Source organism: Denticeps clupeoides, chromosome 6 (assembly GCF_900700375.1).
Source record: "Denticeps clupeoides chromosome 6, fDenClu1.1, whole genome shotgun sequence".
Taxonomy (NCBI): Eukaryota; Metazoa; Chordata; class Actinopteri; order Clupeiformes; family Denticipitidae; genus Denticeps; species Denticeps clupeoides.
Window position 1 is genome coordinate 19,066,743 of NC_041712.1, and position 21,498 is coordinate 19,088,240.

Sequence of the window (21,498 nt, forward strand, 5' to 3'; positions counted from 1 at the left end):
TCATTAAAGGGGTTAAAATGCATGCTTAAGTAGATTGAAATTTAGTTCTAAACTGATACCAGATTTTAGGAGTGGATTGTACAACCTAGTTAGCTGTAAAAGCAGGTTGGTTATTTTACACCATAACATATTGCATGGTCCAGTAACACAACGGGAAATGTGGGAAGAGGGAGGCATTTGTATGGAAAAATGTATGGATTCTCGGAAAAGAAAAGCAGAGATAGTTTGATCTTTTTGGCAAGAATGAAGGGAGACATTGAAACAGGAACAACAAAGAGAGAGGTAGGCTGCTCCATCTCTGGAAGTTACAATTTGCTGTAGACAGCAAAGGCAAGAAATCAGCAGAGCAAAATGATGTCAGGGTTCTAGTGATATCGATCCCCAAATATCAAAAGCCAGATGGGCTCAACTTGAAGAGGACATCAGCCCGACCAAATCGTTAATAGGGAAGCATCTCAAGGTGGAGATGCTCCCTTTGTAACCCTACAATGATCAAAATCATTGAAAGATGGAGAGAATAAGAGGTATGCAGGTGACTGAGTTTGAAACATACAGTAACAAATCACCAGCATAAAACAAACAGGGTTTTTAAACATTTTTTAAAAAGAATTTCCATGACTTTTGAGACAAATTTTCATAACCATACGTTCTCTGAAATTTCTGTGCAAATTCGGGGAACAAAATATGAAAATAATATATTTACCAAAATATCATTAAACTAAATTTTTGACAACCCCGAAAAGCTTTTTCTTCCTCAAAGTTTGCCCAAGCTCGAGTAAAATGGGGCCCATCAGGTTCAGCTAAGAACCTACTCCTGCAGTGTTAGTTCCGCCTGAAACGTCTAGTTCTCTGTTCAGTTACGGCCATTTGTTACTCATCACAAACTCACTCTTCTCTTTTCTTTGTCCTTCACCCTCCACTCCACTGTGGATGGTATATCCTGCCTGGGGAGTGTCCTGGTTCGGGGTGACATGGCCGACCTCCATGGACTGTCCTGCTTAACTGCAATAACCTTCATATGCCATCATTTTCAGGATGTATTTGATTGTAATCCAGTGCTGACCAGTGAACTGCTTCTCCTGGGTTCCTCTCAAGGTTTTTACTGAACTCTGCACTTTAATCTCTTTACTACTTCACAATGTGCTGCTGGGTTATTATTACCATATACACTAAATATATCTCCATACACCAATATATCATCATATTGCTGGTACTGGTCTGCCTGGTTTGTCCCAACCTGCACTATGTCCATTGTCACGTTTTCTGTTGTGTGTTATTACATTTTCACACCATGAATCCCCAAAGCATCGCGATCTGGATAATCAACTTTTCATGATGAGATGAAAGTTGATTACGAAATCTAAAGGGACGTTTAAACTTCACGCAAAAAGGTTAAAAAAAAAATAAAATAAAAATTTTACAGTGGAAATGAAACACTGTACAGTCGCTTGACAATTACAGTGAAGAGGCAGAAGTTTCCACATTTTAAATGATCATTTCTGCTTTATAATTACCTCACCCACCCTGTCCAGCTACTTTGCAGACAAGACGTCAGAATCCAGACAACCAAAATAAATAAATAAAATCCCACAGAAGGTGTATTTAACTTTTTATTGAGTGAAAAAGCCAGAAGATTTACAGACGACGTCCGCGACGACCTCCCTTTCTGCGGGTGCTGTCTGACGGAATGGGGGTAACATCCTCTGCAAGACAAAAGCCATGAACCATGTCAGTTTCACCAACTTTACCACAAATGGTTTTGATTAAACCAGTTTGGTTGTGACATGCCAGAAATTTCCATATTTTAACATCTTTGTGGTGCTTACCGATGCGGCCAATCTTCATGCCGGAACGAGCCAGGGCCCTGAGTGCAGACTGTGCGCCCGGTCCAGGAGTCTTGGTTCTAAAACACAGACAGAAAATCCTGATCCTCAGCCATTAATCCACAAACTGCAGGAAAGCCCGGTACGACTGCCCACATACACAGTACAAGTAATATTAATATTTTATACACCAGACAAGTATAACAGCTTGTTTTAGATTTTTTTTTATTCCTACAGGAGAAAAAGTGCAAAAGTGAATAATGGGGTTAATCCAATGCAAAGATTGTTAACCTCATTACATTAACAGCGTTTAGCGGACACCAGAGTGACTTCCAGCCAGTAGTGACAGGGACGGTCCCCCTGGAGTATCTCAGCGCCTTGCTCAGGGACATAATGGCAGAAAGCAGGGGTGTGTAATGGCAAGGATCTCATGATACGATTATATCATATTATATTGTGATACCGTACAGACTGTGATATTCTACATATTCTTCACTGAAAAATGTAATAACAGAGCAGAAATACACAACGCAGTGATTTTTTTTTTTTTTTTTGCAATTTCACTGCCTGAAATGCTAAATAATTAAAGTACCCAGAAGCACAGCGCCATCTAGAGTAGTGGAGGTTGTAGTCACACGACGATTCTCATTTCTGAAGACCTCACTAATGAATTCGCTCAACAGCACCACACAGTGGACAGAATTTGTATAGAAAAATATCGATATTTCATGCCCCTGTATTGATACAATATCACCATATAAAATATCACGATATATTGCTGCACCAATATTTGCAAACCCTCTATCTGACACTGACTGTGGTGTTTTGGTTCATAGGAGAGTGTCCAACCCACTTGGAACGCAGATCTTTCTTACCTGTTCCCACCCGTGGCCCTCAGCTTGATGTGCAGGGCAGTGATGCCCAACTCCTTGCACCTCTGAGCAACATCCTGGGCGGCCAACATGGCAGCGTAGGGGGACGACTCATCTCTGTCGGCTTTAACCTTCATCCCACCAGTCACACGGCAGATGGTTTCCCTGTGGGGCACAGGTGACAGGCCAGTTCATCTCAGATACAGGCGCTCATGGACACACACACACTCACAGGCACCACCACTTACTTGCCAGAGAGGTCAGTGACGTGCACGAACGTATCGTTGAAGGATGCGAAGATGTGGCAGACGCCAAAGACATTCTCGCCTTCGGCGACCTGGGGTCCAAGGCTGATGACCTGCTCTTCCTTCTTTTCCTTACCCTTGCGAGGTGCCATTGCTGCACAGAAGACAGTCGCAAGATTAACTCACGGGTGCAGAATCTATGATATCCACCACAAAACTGAAGGCAAGCTAGCCGGTGTTCTATATTTTCATCCTACTAATCTAAACGTCCTACCGAAGGCAACTGCGCATGCGCACGCCCATGCACGCTGCCAGTTTAGTTGGGAGTATTTAAAAGGAAAAACACGGCAAATATAGCACCAAATACTTGTGTTTGAGCTATCAGAACATACCTGTGGCTTAATTAATATTCAACCAGGTAAAACACTGGTGGTAGGACAATCTGATGGGTGTTTCTGAGCAATCACAACATACTACTTGTGGTTTATAGACCGTATAATAGTATAATTATCATACAAACCAGTTGCACATCGCATTTGAACAGCTAGCAGGAACGGTCGCTATAAAAATATGCTGCGGTAGGAAATTCTGACGCAGTAGGACAACCCGACAGAACACCGGTGCGGTACAAAAAGACCGATCGCGGCGTCGGAAACGTGAGCGATCCCAGCACGACTGCTAGCGGCGAAGCAGGCTGCACCGCCGCTTTGAGCTCAACATCTTGACAAACCTACAGACGTAAACAGCGTGGAAGCGCAGCTTCTCCGGCCAACGGAGCCACGCGTTTAAAACCTCGCCGGCTCAGATTCGGGTAATAGTGCACATAATCACACACAATCGCTGCTAAAAAATAAACCTCGGCAGACTCCCCGGCGCCGGTTAACACGATTCGGGCGAGCGAGAGGCGCCTACATCTACCGACGAAGCTAGTCAGCCAAACGACGTTTTAAACGTCGTACTGCCGAAATACCGTCATAATCCGGACGGATGGCGCACAGGAAAGCACACGACGTTCGAGCAGAGTGTTCACCTCACGGCAACATCGCGGATTCCGACAGATACGTTTCCACAAATCCTACCTGTTCGTGCGTCTCCGTGCGAGGCCGAAACGGGAAAGGAAGGAGCAAGCGCTGCCGGGTTCAAAGTTCGCCCCTCTTCACCGGAAGCGCACCTCGACAGGCGCTGTCAAATTAATAGTCCCCGCGTTTTATGAATTAAAAGTCTTCCTTGAATTCTAATTTATGGATGACATTTATTCTTTTGTTTTTGGTAAAACATTGAAGTGTAAATTTTAAAACCAACCAAACCGGAAAGAATGAAAACAATTACCGCAAACTACTAGCTAGGTTGTTAAAATGTCTTTCGTCGGTATAAAGTAAAATGAACGGCAGTTCCGCTGCCAATGACGCGCCTCGTATGGAGCGTCGCGATGATTGAGAGCGCAGTTGCGGCGACCCGCCCGCCGGAACGGGTGGCACATGGTCCCCACGCTCCGGAGGACCGACGCTCATCGGCGCCGTGCTGTCGACTTTGGTGTCTGCATTTTAACCGGGAGACTTTTATAGGAAACACAGGCAACAACGGTCCAAGGTCCACCGGGTTCGCCCAGGGTCGATATTTCATTAGACTTAGTCTAGGACTGTCCAGAATTAAGAGTTTGTTAAAATTAAATGAGCACTTTATTTAATAAATAGTATTTGTCATATTTGCAAAGGTTTCTCATAATTCAAATTTTGAATGAATTGCCCCCTCCTACCTTTAAAGGTACCCAGCTGAACTAATGTACTTTAAACGCACCAGAAATTTAATTTCCCAAAGAATTCCAGACAAAACGAGCAAGGCTCCGTCTCCTTGCTGGCTGTGGGTGCCTTTCATGGCTGCCCGCTGCTCACTAAGGGTGATGCAGGGTTAAATGCAGAGATCACATCTCACTGTGCTGTGCTGCAGTGCATCACAATGACAATCACTTCATTTTCATGAATAATATTGATACTATGTATAAAACCGCATTCTTTTTTTTAACAAAATAAATATGCCTTCAAGACTATTTTAATGGGGAAGCCAAATATTTTCTGAGAATGGAAACCGGCGGTGAGCGTCCTGGCTGCCCAATCCTGTCTGTACATTCGCGAATTATTGGTGCACAGAAGCGGTTTTCATGATAATATGCTGAACCGTCATTCAGAATATTAAAATAAGGGTTTGTGGATCTGACGCCTTTTATTTCCCCATTTGGAAAATGTCTGATCTACATCAATAATCATGCACATTTTCTGAATATCAATGCAGAAAATGCATCAATGAGTAACTTTGTACAAACACTGAAAAAGTACGAGAACGTAACTGGAAACCACAATAGCGGACTGAAAAATTAAATGTGTAGTTCTGTTTTTTTGATAAAGTGCACAAAGAAAAAGAAATAAAGGCCATGAAGTAAAAAGACAGTGGTTTCTTTATTTTGTAAATTAATCACAAAAATATTAGCTACCAACAATAAAAAATATTAACAATTGGTGTGATTGTACAGTCCAGGCGATTATTATATCCTTACAGTTATTTCATTATGAGGACTACCTATTAATACCCTACATTATCATACAGAGAGAACAATGTTGGCAGTGTAAAATTCACTGGAACTTTCCCCCCTCAGGAACGGGGTCAGGAACGAGTCAAACATTGAAGAAGTCAACACAGTTCCTCTACACCGTTTTCTGCAATCGGACCCAAATCCTCCCATAAATACTGAATCGTAGGACTTTGTGCTTTGTGCAGCCGACTCGGGTTTCGCACTCCCCTGTCAAAAATGGCCGTCAACATGAAAGCGTGGAGTGAAATGAAATGAAACCAGTGAAAATAAAGCAAGTGACAACAGAAACGAGAGCAGCATGAGTGTTCAATGTTACGTCCATACAGTGGAAGGTGCACGACTCCGTACCTTAAACATTATAATCATCATCATCATCATCGGTTTATGTTCTACAAAGGACAGAGCGGTTCACAGAGCGCAGATAAGTCCAATTCCTTCTCACAGCTCAAATTAGTGTTTTATGCCTTAACACCTTGGTCAATGAATTAAAGACGAAAATAAATATTGTGCTCTTCAGCAACAATTTCTTAAGATGTTCCGAGGCATACATGAGTAATGAAGAATTATTGGACAGATAAAGCAGTAATCTTTATCTGTCTTTATTTCATTTCCAGGCAAATGTAGCTTTTGCAGTTAGTGTCACTGAAGAAAGAGAAAATGTTGCCAGTTTTACATTTCCACAGTTTTACGTTTCCTCTACTGAAGAAAGTTAGTGGGGGGTGGGGTAAAAAAAAAAAAAAAAAACTATGCAATCATACTGGCCTCCCACACATATCCAACCTCCATTCCATCCAGCCACGATTAATAGCATTTAACTTCATACGAGGAGAAATCCAATTAAAAGCCTTTCCTCTTTCCCTCCCAAAGTCTTCTGTGAACATGCAGGACTGCTTGTAATTGGATGCTTTCAAACACAGTAGGACCACAAGCTATGCTAATGAATAATTCATACGACTGACATGGGACAGAGCTGAGATGCAAAAAAAAAAAAGCCATTCTGTGGAGGGAGATAAGGACTGAATCTTACTGTCAGATGAATAAAATAGGAATCGGGTCTTGTGGGTGCATGTTCAAAGGGCATATCAAATCTGCTTTAGACCCCACTGCTCTCCTGCAGACCTAAAGGCACAAAACTGTGATGCACCTTCGATGAAATATGGACTGGCACCATGAAAACAGGGTGGGTATTTAATAATTCTAATATAAAAAAAAAAAAAAAAAAAAAATGGAATTAGGTCATCCGAACTAGGTCTCCAATTTACTTGTGCTTTGCAGAAAAGGAGGCGCTCATTCTGCACTACTGCTGTATTACAACGGGGCTTCGGCCATTAGCGCACCCACACGCTCGTGCAGGGAACGCGCAGCCAGGCCGCATGCCTTCAAAGCAGCGTGACTATCTTACATTCACAGGTGTGTAGCCAGCGCGGTTCACCAGAGAGCATTTTTACCGAAGAAACAGGGATACAGTACATTAAGCACGGTGGGCCGGACCACCTGACATTCCCATCTGCCACCTCTCCCAGATGCCTCTTTTTTTCGACTGGAAAACTGCCATGGGTGTGAACGCTTAGCAAAAAGAAAGAAAAAAAAAAACTAGACCAATTACAGACAGCAAAGGTTTATAACATTCTTAATAATAATAAAAAAAAGTTAGTGTTGTTTCTTAAGGCGTCCTCATTAAACGTCCCCTCATTTACACTTATGCAATTAAACTCATGAGATGTGGGGTTTGGTTAGTTTAAGGCAGTAACACATTCTAGACCAGCATGAATAAAAAACCCTTCTACGATGCAACATAGTGTTCTTGCTTTTTTTGTTTCACATTTGAAGTGGAAGTAGCTTATCTTATCTTTGCAGTACCGCCATTTATCATTCATTAAAACCTCTCCGGTGGATTATATTTTATGTCCAGACATTAAAAGATTATTTTGTAATCTTGCTCTTAAATGTCAGCCTTGTCTGTGGGTGCAATTAATGGGCTCATAAGGAAAAAGGAAAAGGAAAAAAAAAAAAAAAAAAAAAGACTTAAGAAAAACAAAAGTGTGCAGATGGAAGGGAGGGTGTGTGTGGAAAGAATCATAAAATGAAAAATACATCCTGGCACTTAATCATGTATTATTGGCTAGTGTTTTAAAAAGACTGGCACAAATTAAATCGAATAAAGCTCTCCCTCGTTCCGCTGTGGGGGGAGCGAGTGTGCGTTTCTCTCAAAGAGCATTTTTTTTTTTTATTTTCGTGGGAAGAGAGTTTTGTTAGAGAGTAACTTTCCCACAGAAAGAGGGGAAGACGTCCACTGGGTTCATCCCGTTGCGTCTTCTTTCTGTCGTACCAGTCTGTTCTACTGGAAGAGCTGCTCCGTTTCTCTTCCGCTCCTCCTCCTCCTCTCCGGCTCAGTCCTCTGGACGCTCGCACTGTAGCCTGGTCGCCTCAGGAGGATTCTGGCCCTCCGCCTCAGACTCCGTGCCCCACGGACAGTGGCAGCTCCGGTGTATACGGGTGAGGCAAAGTCACTGCCCTCCTGTGGAGGGGGGTACGATGGGAGTCTGTAGCCCGCTGGGTGGGTGGTGTGGGTGGTCCGGGCGGTGCGGGCCGGAGGGGGTCAGGAGAGGCATTCCATGGTGCTGGGCTTTGCTCCCTGTGGCCGTCTGCGCCCGTCGCTACCTGATGTGCAGCAGCTCCTCTCTGAGCCAGCTGGGTAGCGGCTGGCCCATTTTATAGAGCAGCTTGGACAGCTCGATGTTGGGCTCGCGGTACTGCTCCCTCAGGAAGTTACGTGACTGTCATGGAAGAGGAGAACGGAAAGAGACATTATTTCAAAGTTTTTCTGAATGTGCGATGCATGAAAAAAGAAACTGCAGGGCCGCTGACATTACAGCCATTACCTCATGTTAACATTTTTGGTATTGCTTTAAGCAAGATTGATAAAACAATACAGTATGATTGTAATTGATGCTGACCAGAGCAGCGAACGGCTCCCCTCTGGATTCATTGTCCCGATTCTCTTCAATACACTCAGACTTTCTAGTCGATGAAGTTCAGCCCAGGGACTTAACCAAGAAAAGTGAACCAGAAAAATTGCATATGGAAATAGTCTATAATATTTATTCATATTCTGATGTGTTAAAATTAGGCGCTTTCCTATTTATTCAGGCAGGAGGCAGGATGTCTGTAACACTAGCTTAAGGAGACCACAAGGAGGCGATATAACACCTATGGGCCTTCTACATGTTATCCATGTCACCTGACAACCAAGTCTCCACGTCTGCAGCTCCAAATAATGCTTTTCACTAAATGTTATTAAGCCAACAGAGAGTAATAGTCAATCTAGGGCTAACGTCTTTTTCATTATATAAAAAAGTACAGACATTTATTAATAAATCACTGTAACGTTTACTGTAATTTGCAGTGCGTGAGAAATGAACTGATCCTAAGTTGTGATTATCAATCAAAACCTTTTCAGGTTTTTTGATATTGCATGAGAACGTTTTACACATTTTATTTCTTGCCTGCTCAAAACGTAACACCAAAATATTTCAAACGTTGTTTAATGAAGAAATACATTTATTAGTAGGACTGCAGCCCCAAGAAAATCTCACCAGGGCACCAGCAGTGTATGGGCAATAATGATTTTCTCATTTTATATGAATGAAGTAACAGCTCGGAAACAATAAAAGAGGCTGAAGTTTCAGACACACCTCCTGTCTGGCCCTGCTTCTGGGAAAACCCCCCACTTTTTCATATGAGGCTAGTTGGAGCACTGGTCTCAGGAGGTTCACGGTGCTCCTCACTGCCGGCAGGACATTTCACCCGGCCCTTCCCCACTAATTAACTTTGATGTGTCTGCCAAGAAACCTCAAGGTAACTCCAAGGACTCAGTGGCAGTTTCAGACTCTCTTTATTTTATTTTTTAACCACTCAGCCACTCATTCTCTTCAGCGCTGCCCGCTAAGGACAAGGAGCACAGAGGCCGGCGCTTCAGGCACCGTTGCCATTTCTGAGCTGTCCCGGCTGACAGGGTGCTGTCAGTTCTGTGACGGCAACACTAAATTGGCCCCAGGTTTGTATTGTGAAAGGGTGGAATGAAAGCTGGAGTGTAAAGGGAATAAAGTTCCATCTCTGAAACGAATGAGCCCACATCCCCTCCATACTAATACAAGTCATTAAGCGAGAACATTTCTCATCGTGTCCTTAACACTCACATCAGCATCCATATCCGGGTACCTCCGGCCTTTACTCTTCCCGAGGCATTTGGTCTTCCCCCCATCCAGGAGTTGACACCAGAAGCCTTTCTTGGGATCAAACCTAGCCAATAAGAGATGGACAAAAAAATTAGGGGCAGCGTAATGTGAATAAAGACCCAGCTCCTTCCACGCTGGCCAAACCGGAGCGGAATATTGTGAACAGATGGCGCAGAGCCCTGCCTGTTTAGAGACATGACACGGGACAAAACATTTCCACTGTCCACTGGGGGAAGTGGCAAACAGATGTTACTGTTTATGAGCTCGGGTTCGTGATTATGTAGCACAAGAAAGTGGGGGCGTGGAGAGAGAACAAAAGAAAGTAAAAGCCGAGGAAAATGCAGCTGAGATGAAGATTGTAAGAAAAAAACAGAATGGTCAGGGGAGGGATGGGTAGGGAATGAGATGGAAACGCGACAGTGCTGGTGGGATGGGCAGTGAGGTGAGAGTGATGGTGATGAGGCTAAAATGCATCAGGGCTGTTACAGAAAGCAAACTGGCATGTGGATTTGGCCTCAAACGCCACTCTAAAGCCATTTTAGCATCTCAATTTAGCTGTCAGATGTCGAGGAGGAGGGGGAAGTGGAGGTGGACCAACAGGAGAACGCTTACGCGAGAATCTTGTGGTAGTTCAGGGTGTTTGTGACCGTGAGAAATTTCTGGATCTTGTCCATGATTGATGCAGGCTCAGTTCGAAGCATCTGCCCATCCAACACCAGGATCTGAGAAAACAAAGGAGCCTGAGCAAAAGTAGCATAAAAGTACCGTACAACTTTGTTCTTTGAACACAGCTAAGCTAATCAGCTTCAACATGTCAGCTTTAATATTTAAACCAAAGCACGATGGGACATGCATTCTATTTGGTTGAGACCAGAGGCTCGCACACACACACACACACACACACACACACACACTCCCACACACACTCCCACACACACTTACCTGGCTGGGGTGGTAGTGGCTGAGCCAGCGCTGCAGATGTGTAGCATAGAGACCGGGGACCAAGCAGCGGCTCTGCAGCACCTGCAGCTTCAGGGGTGCGTCGTGCCCGGCTGTGATGACATCATGGAAGGTGTACTTCTGTGCTATCGGGTCATCGTGTGCCCGCTGGTGCTGTGGCACAAAGAGGGCATGAGTGCAGCTCTACAGGAGGCATAATTAGCTCAGTAGTCTAGGGTTGTATAATGGCCTCATTAAGTCTTAATTGGTTAGCGAATATGACTGCTTTATTGTGTGTTGGGGTGGTGTGTATGTGTGTGGGAGAAGGAGCTCAAGTTGAACATGCATATGTCCACGTATTGTGCTTCTGCACAGTGTTGGTTTCAATTAACAAGGTTGAAAAAGGTGGCATAAATATAAAATTACAACGTTCTGATGTGTCATGAACACTCAAACTTAATTTTAAAATGGGGAAAAAACAGCTTGCTATTCAGTTTCAGCCCCCTACCACTTTAAAGAGAAGTTCAGGCCTAAAGATTCCCATCTGGTGTGTTCTTAGGGTAGAGGAAGTGGTTGGATTTACACATGGAACCAGACAGTGATCTGTCTGGTGTTGATAAATTGTGTGTGTGTGAGCGCGTGTATGACATGTATGCATGATGTGCCCAGCTGACTCTGCAGGATTGTAAGGAAGACTTGTGTATTTGTATATTGTACCTTGAATCCTGTCTGTAGGATAAATGACTACACTTTTGTATATGCATGTTGTGCTGTAGGGTTGCAAACTGTTTGGAAAGAGATTTTCAATAATTGATCTCATGTCTCCCTGTGTACATATCATTTTCATTAAATGCCTTAAATCACTTTAGTCTTAAGCTCCCTTCCTTCATGTGTCCTGTGGTCTATCGCCTAACTCTTATGCTTTACATAGACTCATGCAATAAAGTTCGTTCTCTAAAGTGCCTGGAATTAGCTAAAATAACAAAATTAATAGTCAAACAAAATTAAGTAAAAATATCAAATGAAATTTGGCAGAAAAACACCCAATCTGGCAACACTGATCTAGTCACAACTTAAGCAAAAATTTCCAACTAAATCCACAGGAATCAGAAACATCTTGCTTAAAACTGATTTTGAAAGCATGGCTGTCATGTCAGAACCCTGGTGTGTGTGTGTATTGTTGTTATGTGTGTGTGTGAAAATACCTGGTACCAGGAGTAAGCCCGATCTGCAGGATTTATGAGGATGGTGATGATTTTGGCTTTAGGCAGGAGCGCAGCTGCACGCCTCGGCGCCACTTCCGAGTCAAAGTAGTTTGCGCTCTTCTCGAAATAGAAGTCAGAGCTAGTGTTGGAGGGCAGAGGGAAGTATTCCATGTACCTGTCTCACACACACACACACACACACACACACACACACACACACACACACACACATTTACGGTCAGCGGTCACCCAGCCAGAACACAGCTTTAACACATTCACGCCCCGCCTGGCCTCAGGAGCACCCATCAGGACTCTGTGTCCTTTACAATCCTCCCCACACTCATGTGTCAATGTGAAGAATAAGATACATTTTGATGTTTTAATGCACACAGACTCATTTGGGAATGCAGAGTGACTCAGCTAATCTGTTGAGGTGTTTTTTTCACAGCTAAATCACGTTCAGTCTGCAGAGGGAGTGTGACCTTGTCTGATTTCGCCATTAAACTAATGAAAAGCTGCGAGCTGTCTCTCAAGTCGGTGATAAAACATTTTACCCAGGCTTCGAAACGGGCAAATGATTGTAGCCTATGAGCAAGATTTACAGAGATCTGCTCTCTGTTAGTCCATGTTCCAGCACGATGATGAACAACGCTTTGAAACACCATGTAATCATTTCCTCAGAAGGGAAAATTGGCTCCTGATTCCCTCAACGCTCCTGAAGTCAAAAGCATGCCAACGTTGTGCTCTCACATAGAGCTTTTACAGACACTATTTGTCTTCAGTCAACCATGCCTCCCAACAGGGTGTAATGCAACCATGCAGGGATGAGCTCTGGCGCACGGTTCGAGAGTCGAGCCTCACTCACCAGTCGATTCCTTTGTGGTAGTTACGGCCATTGAAGAACTGGATTTCTTCAAAGGTTTCCTTGCTGGGGTAGTTACTGGTCAGGTCAGGGTGCATTCCAAGGAAGAGATAGAGCGCCGTAGTGCCTGAAAGAAAACAAGGCAAGGACCATAAACACCAAAATGTTCATACTGGTAAGCCATCTTTGGTTTGTCAGGTTGGTATATTTCTTAAATATGGTTATATATTTAACAAATTCTAATTATTTGGCAATACATCAATGCAGTTTCGTACACATATACTAATATTTAGTTTAGCCACTGAATATTAAAATAATATCTAATAAAACAAAAAGCTTTATTTTCCAAAGAAAACTTGTAATGATTTTTTAAAAAATAAAGTAATAAATAAATAAATATATTATAGCCGCATAATTATTCTTACAAATGTTATTTTGTGCTTAGTAATGTTAAATTGCTTCCTGTCCTATTCCAATGCTGAGATCCCGGCAACAAAAACATCCCCAAAGCAAATCTACTCTCAGCCAATAAACATGCCAGGAATATGATTTAATCTTTACTGCACCATGCAGTATACTGTGGAATGATCTGTAGGATGATTCTCTATGTGATGCATTGGACATTTTGGTAACACAAGCTACTTTATCCCCATAACTAGTGGTCAGAACTATGACCAAGTGTGACATTTAAGTAGTACTTGTCATACCTTACTATTACTACTTCAATATAAAGTCATACAAGCAGTTTGAAAACTTGCCATGTGATGCACGGGACACAGAAAACTAGTCTTACTTGCAAAAAAACAACGTCCACAATAAAATTCTGAGAACTCAGACAAAACTATTGCACCACATATTTCAATGTATAATGGGAACTGAGCAACACCTCAATAAAATAATGATCTTAAGTTTAACATATGATAGCCAGTAATTAAATGTGGTGCATTGAATGAATATTTTAATTAAGCCACTATTCAATATAACATATATAATTTTGAATATCTGGGTTATGATAATAACTTGCCTTGAATTTGATTGAAATTCAGTTGTTTTTTTTAATAAATTGAAATTAAATTATGCTCAACATTATCTGAATACCCATCTTGAATATAAGGACCAGTAAAAGTGCAAATATTATTTTAAAATAAACATTTTTTTTTTTTCATTTTTGGTTTCATTTTCCAGAGAATTGCGCTGTAACAATATAAAAGGAGGAAGGAACACTGTGGTTAGGCCACTGTGAACCCAGTCTTGGGCTAATTACACAGCATAACAAAAAAAAAAGTGGGTCCGACCTCCTAATCAGTTTTTATTGAAAATATTAACAGGCATTTTACTGCCCACTCTACGCACAGAGTCAGGGAAGGAGAAGAGCTATCGCTCCCTAAAGGCATCTCTCAGAACTTTAATTAGTCGACACTGTAAACCTGGAATTCCCATTTACTGCTCCGCAGCCACGGCTGCAATAAAAGCCCAGAGAATGACTGGGTGTCTTTCTGCGGTGATACAATAAATGAAGTAAAATGTGTGCGACAGCCAGTAAATGGCTGCTCAGCCGCCGCTTAGCCGGCTCTTTCCTCCTTTGCGCGGTAAACAGACTGGAGCTGCAGGCTGTGGGGGGGCTCTGAGGCCATTAGGGGGCTCTGCCCCGCGCACTGATCTCTTTAAACATCACTCTGGGCCGGGCTTTTCATCTGCCGCTGCTCTCTCCCCACTCTGACTGTCTAGGGCAGGCTCAATAAATAGAAACGCACGATAAAAACATAAATAAATAAATATCCAACAGAGTCGCTCAGAGTCCGCAGAGTCTGTGGCCTCAGACGAAAGCCCCATAGCGCTCACCGGTCTTCTGCGGGCCAATGATGAGCAGTTTGGGGAAGCGGTCACATGTCTTCTCTTTGGACCAGATATCTTTGTGCCGTTTGTCCTCACAGGGATCCTGTAGGAGGAGGGAGAGGGTTTTGAGAGCACAGAGCAAAGGCACCGATGCATGGGTCTCAGCCCGAGGGAAAACAGAGTTTAATAAAGTGGCTCATTAAGCCAATATTGAGAATTAGTCACACACGCATGCACGCAGCCTCATACACACACACACACACACACACACACACACAATGCTCAAATAACAGACACACACGCTGTACTTCATGTTTTCAATAACTAATCTGGCAGCCGTTAATCAGTTATGAACCCAAACCAACGAGCTGGCAGACGAGATCGTGACCGGCAAGATGGCATTACAAGAACGCAACCTCCGATTTTACAGCTGCCACAGGAAAACCGCCCACCTCTGGGCTATGCATAAAACTGATGATGCCTGTACTAGGGTGCAAATAATGTGAATGCATGCATGACTCATGAAACAAAACAAAAAAACTGAAGATAAAATAATCCATGAAACCAAAAGAAATGAAATACAAAAAACTTTAAAAGGTCTATTTTCAAAGCATAGCAATGGACTTGGCGTGTGAAGATTGTTAAGTTTGTATAATGTCTTGTGTCTTCAAATCGCTTGCTACTTATCTGTATCTTGAAAAAGAGAAACTAACAACCTTCTTAATGAGGTTTTTCTAAACAGTTTAAAATGGGAGGACTGACAGCTATCAGGGATCTGTCCTCATTTGGTACACCCATCAACACAAGTGCAAAGTAGTCCAAACAGTGTTGGCAGATACCTGATTGTTTCCAAACTGAAAAATCTGATTGCAGGAGTGGATATGACAATTGTAACTATAGTCTTGGGACCATGTACACTACCAAACATGCAGACAGGTTTATCAGTGTTTAATGAAATAATTTGCATTGATGAACTAGTGAATCTGACTGTCCAGAACATATTCAAATATGTACCTGAAAATATACCCCTAAACCTAAAGATTCATTACTCTAAATTTTGAGGAGAGATTTTATATGTATTTCATCCCAATCTATGTAATATGTATGTAACACACACATGGTATAAACAAAAACACTAAACACTACCAACACCACTGTTCCCTCTGTACAACAGAACACCAGCACCATTCAGGGATCTTTTCTCAATCCCGGCCCGAGGTGTGATTAATGTGGATCGTGATCTGTCCGATGCACAGCCTCCGGGTCGGACTGCCGTTCAGCAGGGTGCCGGCTGATCTGCTGGTGCCCACATCGCTCACCTCTACCATCTGCCTCCTCTAATGAGAAGATCAGGTGGTCAGAGGGTGAGTACGCGGACAAACTGCCACAGAGAGACCCTTAGCTGTTCAACTACCTAACTGTAAGACCCTTAGAGTTCAACCTTCAGGGGAGATTTGGGATTGCAATGTGAGATGTGTATTCACGAGGATGCACAAACACACACCCAGCAATTCTGCTGACTGTGAGTGGAAGAGGAAGATACGATTTCCAAATGTGATGGAAAAAAAAAAAAAAAAAACATCTGGCAAGCAAGCTGGAAAGTCATTTTCTTTCTGAATCAGAGAAAATGTGCATGTCAAGGACTGGCAATGTGATCAGTCCCAGGACAGTCACACACAGCTCCTCCACACACTACAGAAGCAGGGTTGCATCGCCTGCTCACAGCTTTGTTCGGCCCTACCGAAACAGCAAGGCAGAGACGCCGAAACCACGCCACCCACAAACAGACTTCCCATTCATTTCCACACGCTGTCCGTCTCAGCACGCAACTACCGCACCATCTTCAAGTGACCACTCACTCCCTCGCACCTGCCAGATTGGGTCCCTCTCTTCCGGAAAGATCTGGAAGTAGCGTTGCGCCAGCTGCACCGGTGGCAGGGTCTGAAGCTTCAGGTTGGTCCATGTTTCCAGGAACTTCACCAGGTTCTTGAAGGTGTAGAGGCCGAGGCGGTCATTGCCATAGTTGGACAGATGGGTCATGAATATGCTGATCTGTGACAGTGCAGAAAAAAAAGTTAAAAACATGGTATACATGAAACATACATGTATATGGGATGGCTTCTCCTCCTGTGGGCCTTACAGGGTTGAGCAGCACTGTGAGGAAGAGTTCTCCTCCATTGATTAGTTTGTCCAGTTCTTTGGGACCTCCAGGGTATTCATTATAAAAGATAGTGTGAGTGAAGAGGCCACAGGTCTGTCTGGGTAACACCTGCAGGAGTACGACACAAAAATGGAAAGGATCATTCAGCCATTTTCTAAAACAGGAACATCTACATCACTGCCCCATAATGAAAAACTGAGCTGGACACAAGAGAGACATGCCAACCACGATGTCCACTCATCCCTCTATGGCTAAGCAAATTTAAAACAGCCAGACAAATCTGCCTTATCGAACAGACTACGTCTCAGATAACTGGAAGCAAATGTGATCCACATTTTGATTGCAAATGAGTTTGTTGTTGGGCTTCCGGAAACCCCCTAGCGAGGCTGGTTACCAGGAGTATTTTAAACAGAGAACAAAGACAATGGAGGGAAGAATTTGGGGCAAATTACAGAAATAAGCAGACAGAGATATGCAAAATCTGAAAACAGAGACATGGTTAATGCACCGTGGCCGACGACCAGAGGTACAGAATGCTGATCAGGAAAGGCGAACGCAGGAGCGGCAGCAAGCGAAAGCTCTGAGCGAGAACGAAATCAATGTTTACACCTCAGAGACGAGGCCGGCAAGTTCTGCCAGAATATTTCACAGAGTTGTGCTAAGGTCGGAATTAATATCATCGTGACAACATCACACTCTATTGCCAGACAAGAGGTAAACAATAATAGGGAAATGACAGCGCAGACAATGGACGCATTATGCCGCAGCCTCAGCTTCACAAACAACGGAATACATTGCAGGGATGATACAAACCACAGTTTAATGAAAATGAATAATAATTCCTTCAAAGGGGAAAAAAAACTTTAGGTAAGTTACACATGTGCAAGTCTAGAAGTTTCTGCAACAGCATTTTTTTCTAGATGGCTATGAGTATTACATAACTTGTAAGGCATAGGAAGGAAGAATGAATAAATATGAAATAAAAGCAGTTCTTTTTTTTTCCTGGGTGAGACTAGAGAGTCTCTGTGTGAGCAGTCAGACTCCATCTTCTTCGTTCCTTTGCTGCGGTGATGAGAGCCATGGCTCGCCAGCAGACACAGCTGATGCTTTGTCATGGATTATTCAATGATGCTCTGCCACATTCTACGTTTTTGATCCCAGGAGCAAAGCAACAATATCTGAACAAACTGAGCAAGCACTGCCGGCGCATGCAGAAAAGCTTCAGACAACATCTCAATCAGACGAAGCTGGATAATAATAATAATAAAATGTTATACAACACAGTCCAGACAGAAAATCTTTAAAAGGTCAAGATTCTGGGGGAACGGGGAGGGTGTCCTCTCGAGGGCGTCTGACGTGTGACTGTGTTTATGAGCAGGAGAGATGAGAGCGGGAGGAGCAAGAAAACGTTTGCTGCATGAAAGGCTAAAACACTCACGCTGATGCCGCTGTGGATGAATCCCCTGCGGAAGCGGGCAGGCTTTAGGTGGGGGTATTCCTCCGTGCTGGTCACCTTGATGCCCCACACCTTCTTCCAGGCCTCGTAAAGCTGCATATGGATGGGATAGACGCCGGAGTGGTGCGGGGCCACAGCATAGCCCATGTTGGTGGGGATGCCGTGTTCCTGAGAGCAAAACACACATTCCACCTGTCTATATTTTTCTGGCGTGTAAATCAGCACAAATCTCTTCCAGAATGTTCTTGCAGAACATGATGGACATAATAGATTGCAAGCATACAGCCTGCAGCTTTCACACAGACAAAAAAAAAATAGATGCATGGAGCTTTTGTTTCTTCATACATTATTCATTTAAATTACAAACGGCAATCATGTTCAATCCTGCACTCTGACTAAACAAGTTGAATCCTCAAAGCATCTCAAACCACTTTAAGCAACAGAGGGACTGAGCCGCAAACAAATGGCCATGCATTGTGGTCACATTTTCACTTGAATTTTTGAACTAAAGCACAAGGAAAGTCCCATTAATTAGTGAATGGAAGTGCATAAAGAGCACTGCTGAATACAAAAAGCAGACATCTCTCACTATGCCCTTGTACCCCACACTGCTTCCCAACGCTTCTTCAGGCTGCTTCTCGCTCACCTCAGCGAAGCGCCTGTTGAGGAGCATCTGCTCGGCCAGCACTGATTGGTTGTGGAAAAGATGGGGCTGCATGTGACTCCACATGTGCGGAAACCACCAGAACTCCTTACTGTAGGAGAGCAGGAGGTCATCGCCAAGATCCTCCTCATCAGTGCCTAAACAAGGAGGACGCATGTACACACACACAGCGCCCAATAATTAAAACCACGGATTTGCTTTTTGGATGAGCCCTGCTTCACATCACCTGACTGTGCGCATATCAGAGAACATAGTTAGTGAAATCTAATTAGTGGTATAAAAAGGAATCATGGCTCAAAAATAGTCAGGGGTCAGGGAATAGGAAGAGAGAAAGAAATGCTTGGTAGTTAACAGATTCTTGAATAGTCTTGAAGAGAAGTTAACTACCCTTTTTGTTGGAGTGTTTTAATAAACCGTATAAAAATGGGAGGAGTTTGATTATATGAGTGGGTCAATGTCACATGGGCAAATATAATTAAACCATAAATGCTTCTTTCGTCTTTTAACTATGTGAATCCTGAGGACGTCTTAGACCTTACAGTAGCAAACAAGTCAAGTATCTAGCATGTATTGATAAGCAGTGCCCAGAGTATAACATGAGCCTGACCTGCTGGGTCTACTCACCAGCATGGAAGAACTTTCCTGAAAAGCCCAGGTTGAAGGTGAAATTAGGCACATGGGCACGAAGCTCATTCTGTGTCTCCAGCAGAGCCTGCACAGGAAGTGACAAAACAAGCAATGCAGACAGAATAGATTACAACCATACAAATGACAAATCAGGAATAAACAAGTGACAAGAAAAAAAAAAATTCTCAGAACATCCAGAACATTACTTTTGCCATTCAGTGGTGCAAACATAGAGTAGGAACATGCTGAGAAGCACACGCACCAATACATGGAAATACACACACACACACACACACACACACACACACACACTAAACACAGCTGGGTTAAAATTCTACGCTGCAGGCAACGTAAACACGACTCTCTCTCGTCTCCCCTCCCAGCGTACTTCATTACCCCGCACATATTCTGTTTGCATCTGCCGCTCATTCTATTTGTTGTCTGCTGCATCCCCGTGTGCCCTCCTCTATCTCTTGTGAGATTCAATCAAAGTTCACTTTGTAATAAACATTGTAGAGGTCTGCCGACACAGAGGCGTGATTTGGTTATGTTTGCATTTTTCATTCTCACTTGCCAGTCAACTTTTTTTTTTCCTCCTTCTTCCCCCTTCCTGATGCTCTGAAGCGAAATCAGAAACGCAGACCTGCTTCACAACCAAATCCCAGACGACGGTGCGCAAAGCCCTGCATGCTCTGAAATATTCATGCCCTCGGGGCTAGGCGGGCTGAGCTGAGGCGTTGGACATGCTTTGAACAGTCGTTTGCGAGGAGCCATGTTTGTGACTAGGTTTAAGACAATACAGAGGCAGGGGTGTGGGACGCGGATCAGACTGAGTGACCGTGACAGACGAAACCAGCCGGTCGGGGCCAGGCGGTGATTGATCCAGACACAGCGGAGAGTCTGACTCGCTTTTATATTTCAGGTCTCAGCTGTTGTTCAGATAGAAAAAGGGGGGGGGAAATCTCAGTCACAGTCTCACCCAATATATGGCACGTCTCTCTCACAATCAATCATCCCCTTCCTCCTTCGCTCGCCCGCCGCCATGCCCCACGGCTGCATGCATGGATGACAGCCAAGACGAGCTGGGACAGTAATGACTGTTTTTTCTCAGGGGCGGCATCACATCTGTCACCTGACAGTCTCCATCTGTCCCTTGTGTCCTCATCACCTCTGGATGTCTGGTTGTAGCTGGTCGTATGCCTTCATCTTAGGGTCACCCTAGTCACCGCTGAGCTGGATATGTCTGCTTTCTGCTTAACACCTTTACCAATCACTGATCATTGATGGCTGGGTGGGTTGGGTTACCTGCATCGCCACATGTCTGCGTGGACAGCTGCATCAGTCGAGCTCGACAAGTTGTTTCAGAACGTTACATGCCTCTGCCAAGCCAAATAGTCTCCGCGTGGACGGTACTCCCACTCTTGGTGCCAAAACAAATACACTCGCCTAACGAGAGTGGTCCAAAAATAAAACTTCCATACACACACACACACACACCCTTCCTAGCAGCACACCAAAAAGACTGCCGTTTTCAGTACCAGTGGCATTAAACACTCAAGACAAATTTAAAGAAAAATGTCATTCTTAACCAAAAAGCATGCATGCATGTAACGAGGAAGCAATGTTTGTGTATTTGGGTTTATTTTTGATCATGAACATGATTGATCGACAACATAGAACAGACATGGTGTGTGTGTGTGTGTGTGTGTGTGTGTGTGCGCGCACACACTAGATAGAACATATTCCTCCTTTTTTGTGGGTCATCTCTACGCTGCCACATAACTAGATATTATTGATAATCACCATATTTTAAATGGCAGCACTTGAACATTCTATTACTGAACATTGCATTATCAGTCCAAGCCTAAGATTAAGAGATGCTTCAACATTATACCGAATTCAGGGCTGCTTGGTATTTAGACATACCTGAATAGGACTGTATGTTTTATATGTATAGGCAAAACTTATAGCACATTTATAAAC

The 21,498-nt window shown here is 43.5% G+C and overlaps 2 protein-coding genes across 3 annotated transcripts in view; both read right to left on the minus strand.

The window, feature by feature from the left end:
- Positions 1-1,597: 1,597 nt before the first annotated feature.
- rps14 (ribosomal protein S14) lies at positions 1,598-4,107 on the minus strand. Its single transcript, XM_028984162.1, has 5 exons — positions 4,020-4,107; positions 2,944-3,094; positions 2,699-2,860; positions 1,827-1,903; positions 1,598-1,703 (listed from the first exon to the last, which is right to left on the minus strand). Exons 2-5 carry the CDS (start codon positions 3,090-3,092, stop codon positions 1,636-1,638), a joined length of 456 nt encoding a protein of 151 aa, XP_028839995.1. The 5' UTR covers positions 3,093-3,094; positions 4,020-4,107; the 3' UTR covers positions 1,598-1,635.
- A 1,267-nt stretch (positions 4,108-5,374) lies between these two features.
- ndst1b (N-deacetylase/N-sulfotransferase (heparan glucosaminyl) 1b) overlaps positions 5,375-21,498 on the minus strand; it is a 58,322-nt gene continuing 42,198 nt past the window's right edge. For both annotated transcript variants that reach the window (XM_028983969.1, XM_028983970.1), the window contains exons 5-16: positions 19,513-19,600; positions 18,871-19,025; positions 18,207-18,392; positions 16,748-16,876; positions 16,477-16,659; positions 14,614-14,710; positions 12,775-12,898; positions 11,910-12,084; positions 10,708-10,878; positions 10,378-10,487; positions 9,727-9,829; positions 5,375-8,304 (exon numbers count right to left, since the gene is read on the minus strand). In XM_028983969.1, the coding sequence (XP_028839802.1) occupies positions 8,185-8,304; positions 9,727-9,829; positions 10,378-10,487; positions 10,708-10,878; positions 11,910-12,084; positions 12,775-12,898; positions 14,614-14,710; positions 16,477-16,659; positions 16,748-16,876; positions 18,207-18,392; positions 18,871-19,025; positions 19,513-19,600 (1,641 nt within the window). In that variant the 3' untranslated portion in view covers positions 5,375-8,184. The remainder of the gene's footprint in view (positions 8,305-9,726; positions 9,830-10,377; positions 10,488-10,707; positions 10,879-11,909; positions 12,085-12,774; positions 12,899-14,613; positions 14,711-16,476; positions 16,660-16,747; positions 16,877-18,206; positions 18,393-18,870; positions 19,026-19,512; positions 19,601-21,498) is intronic.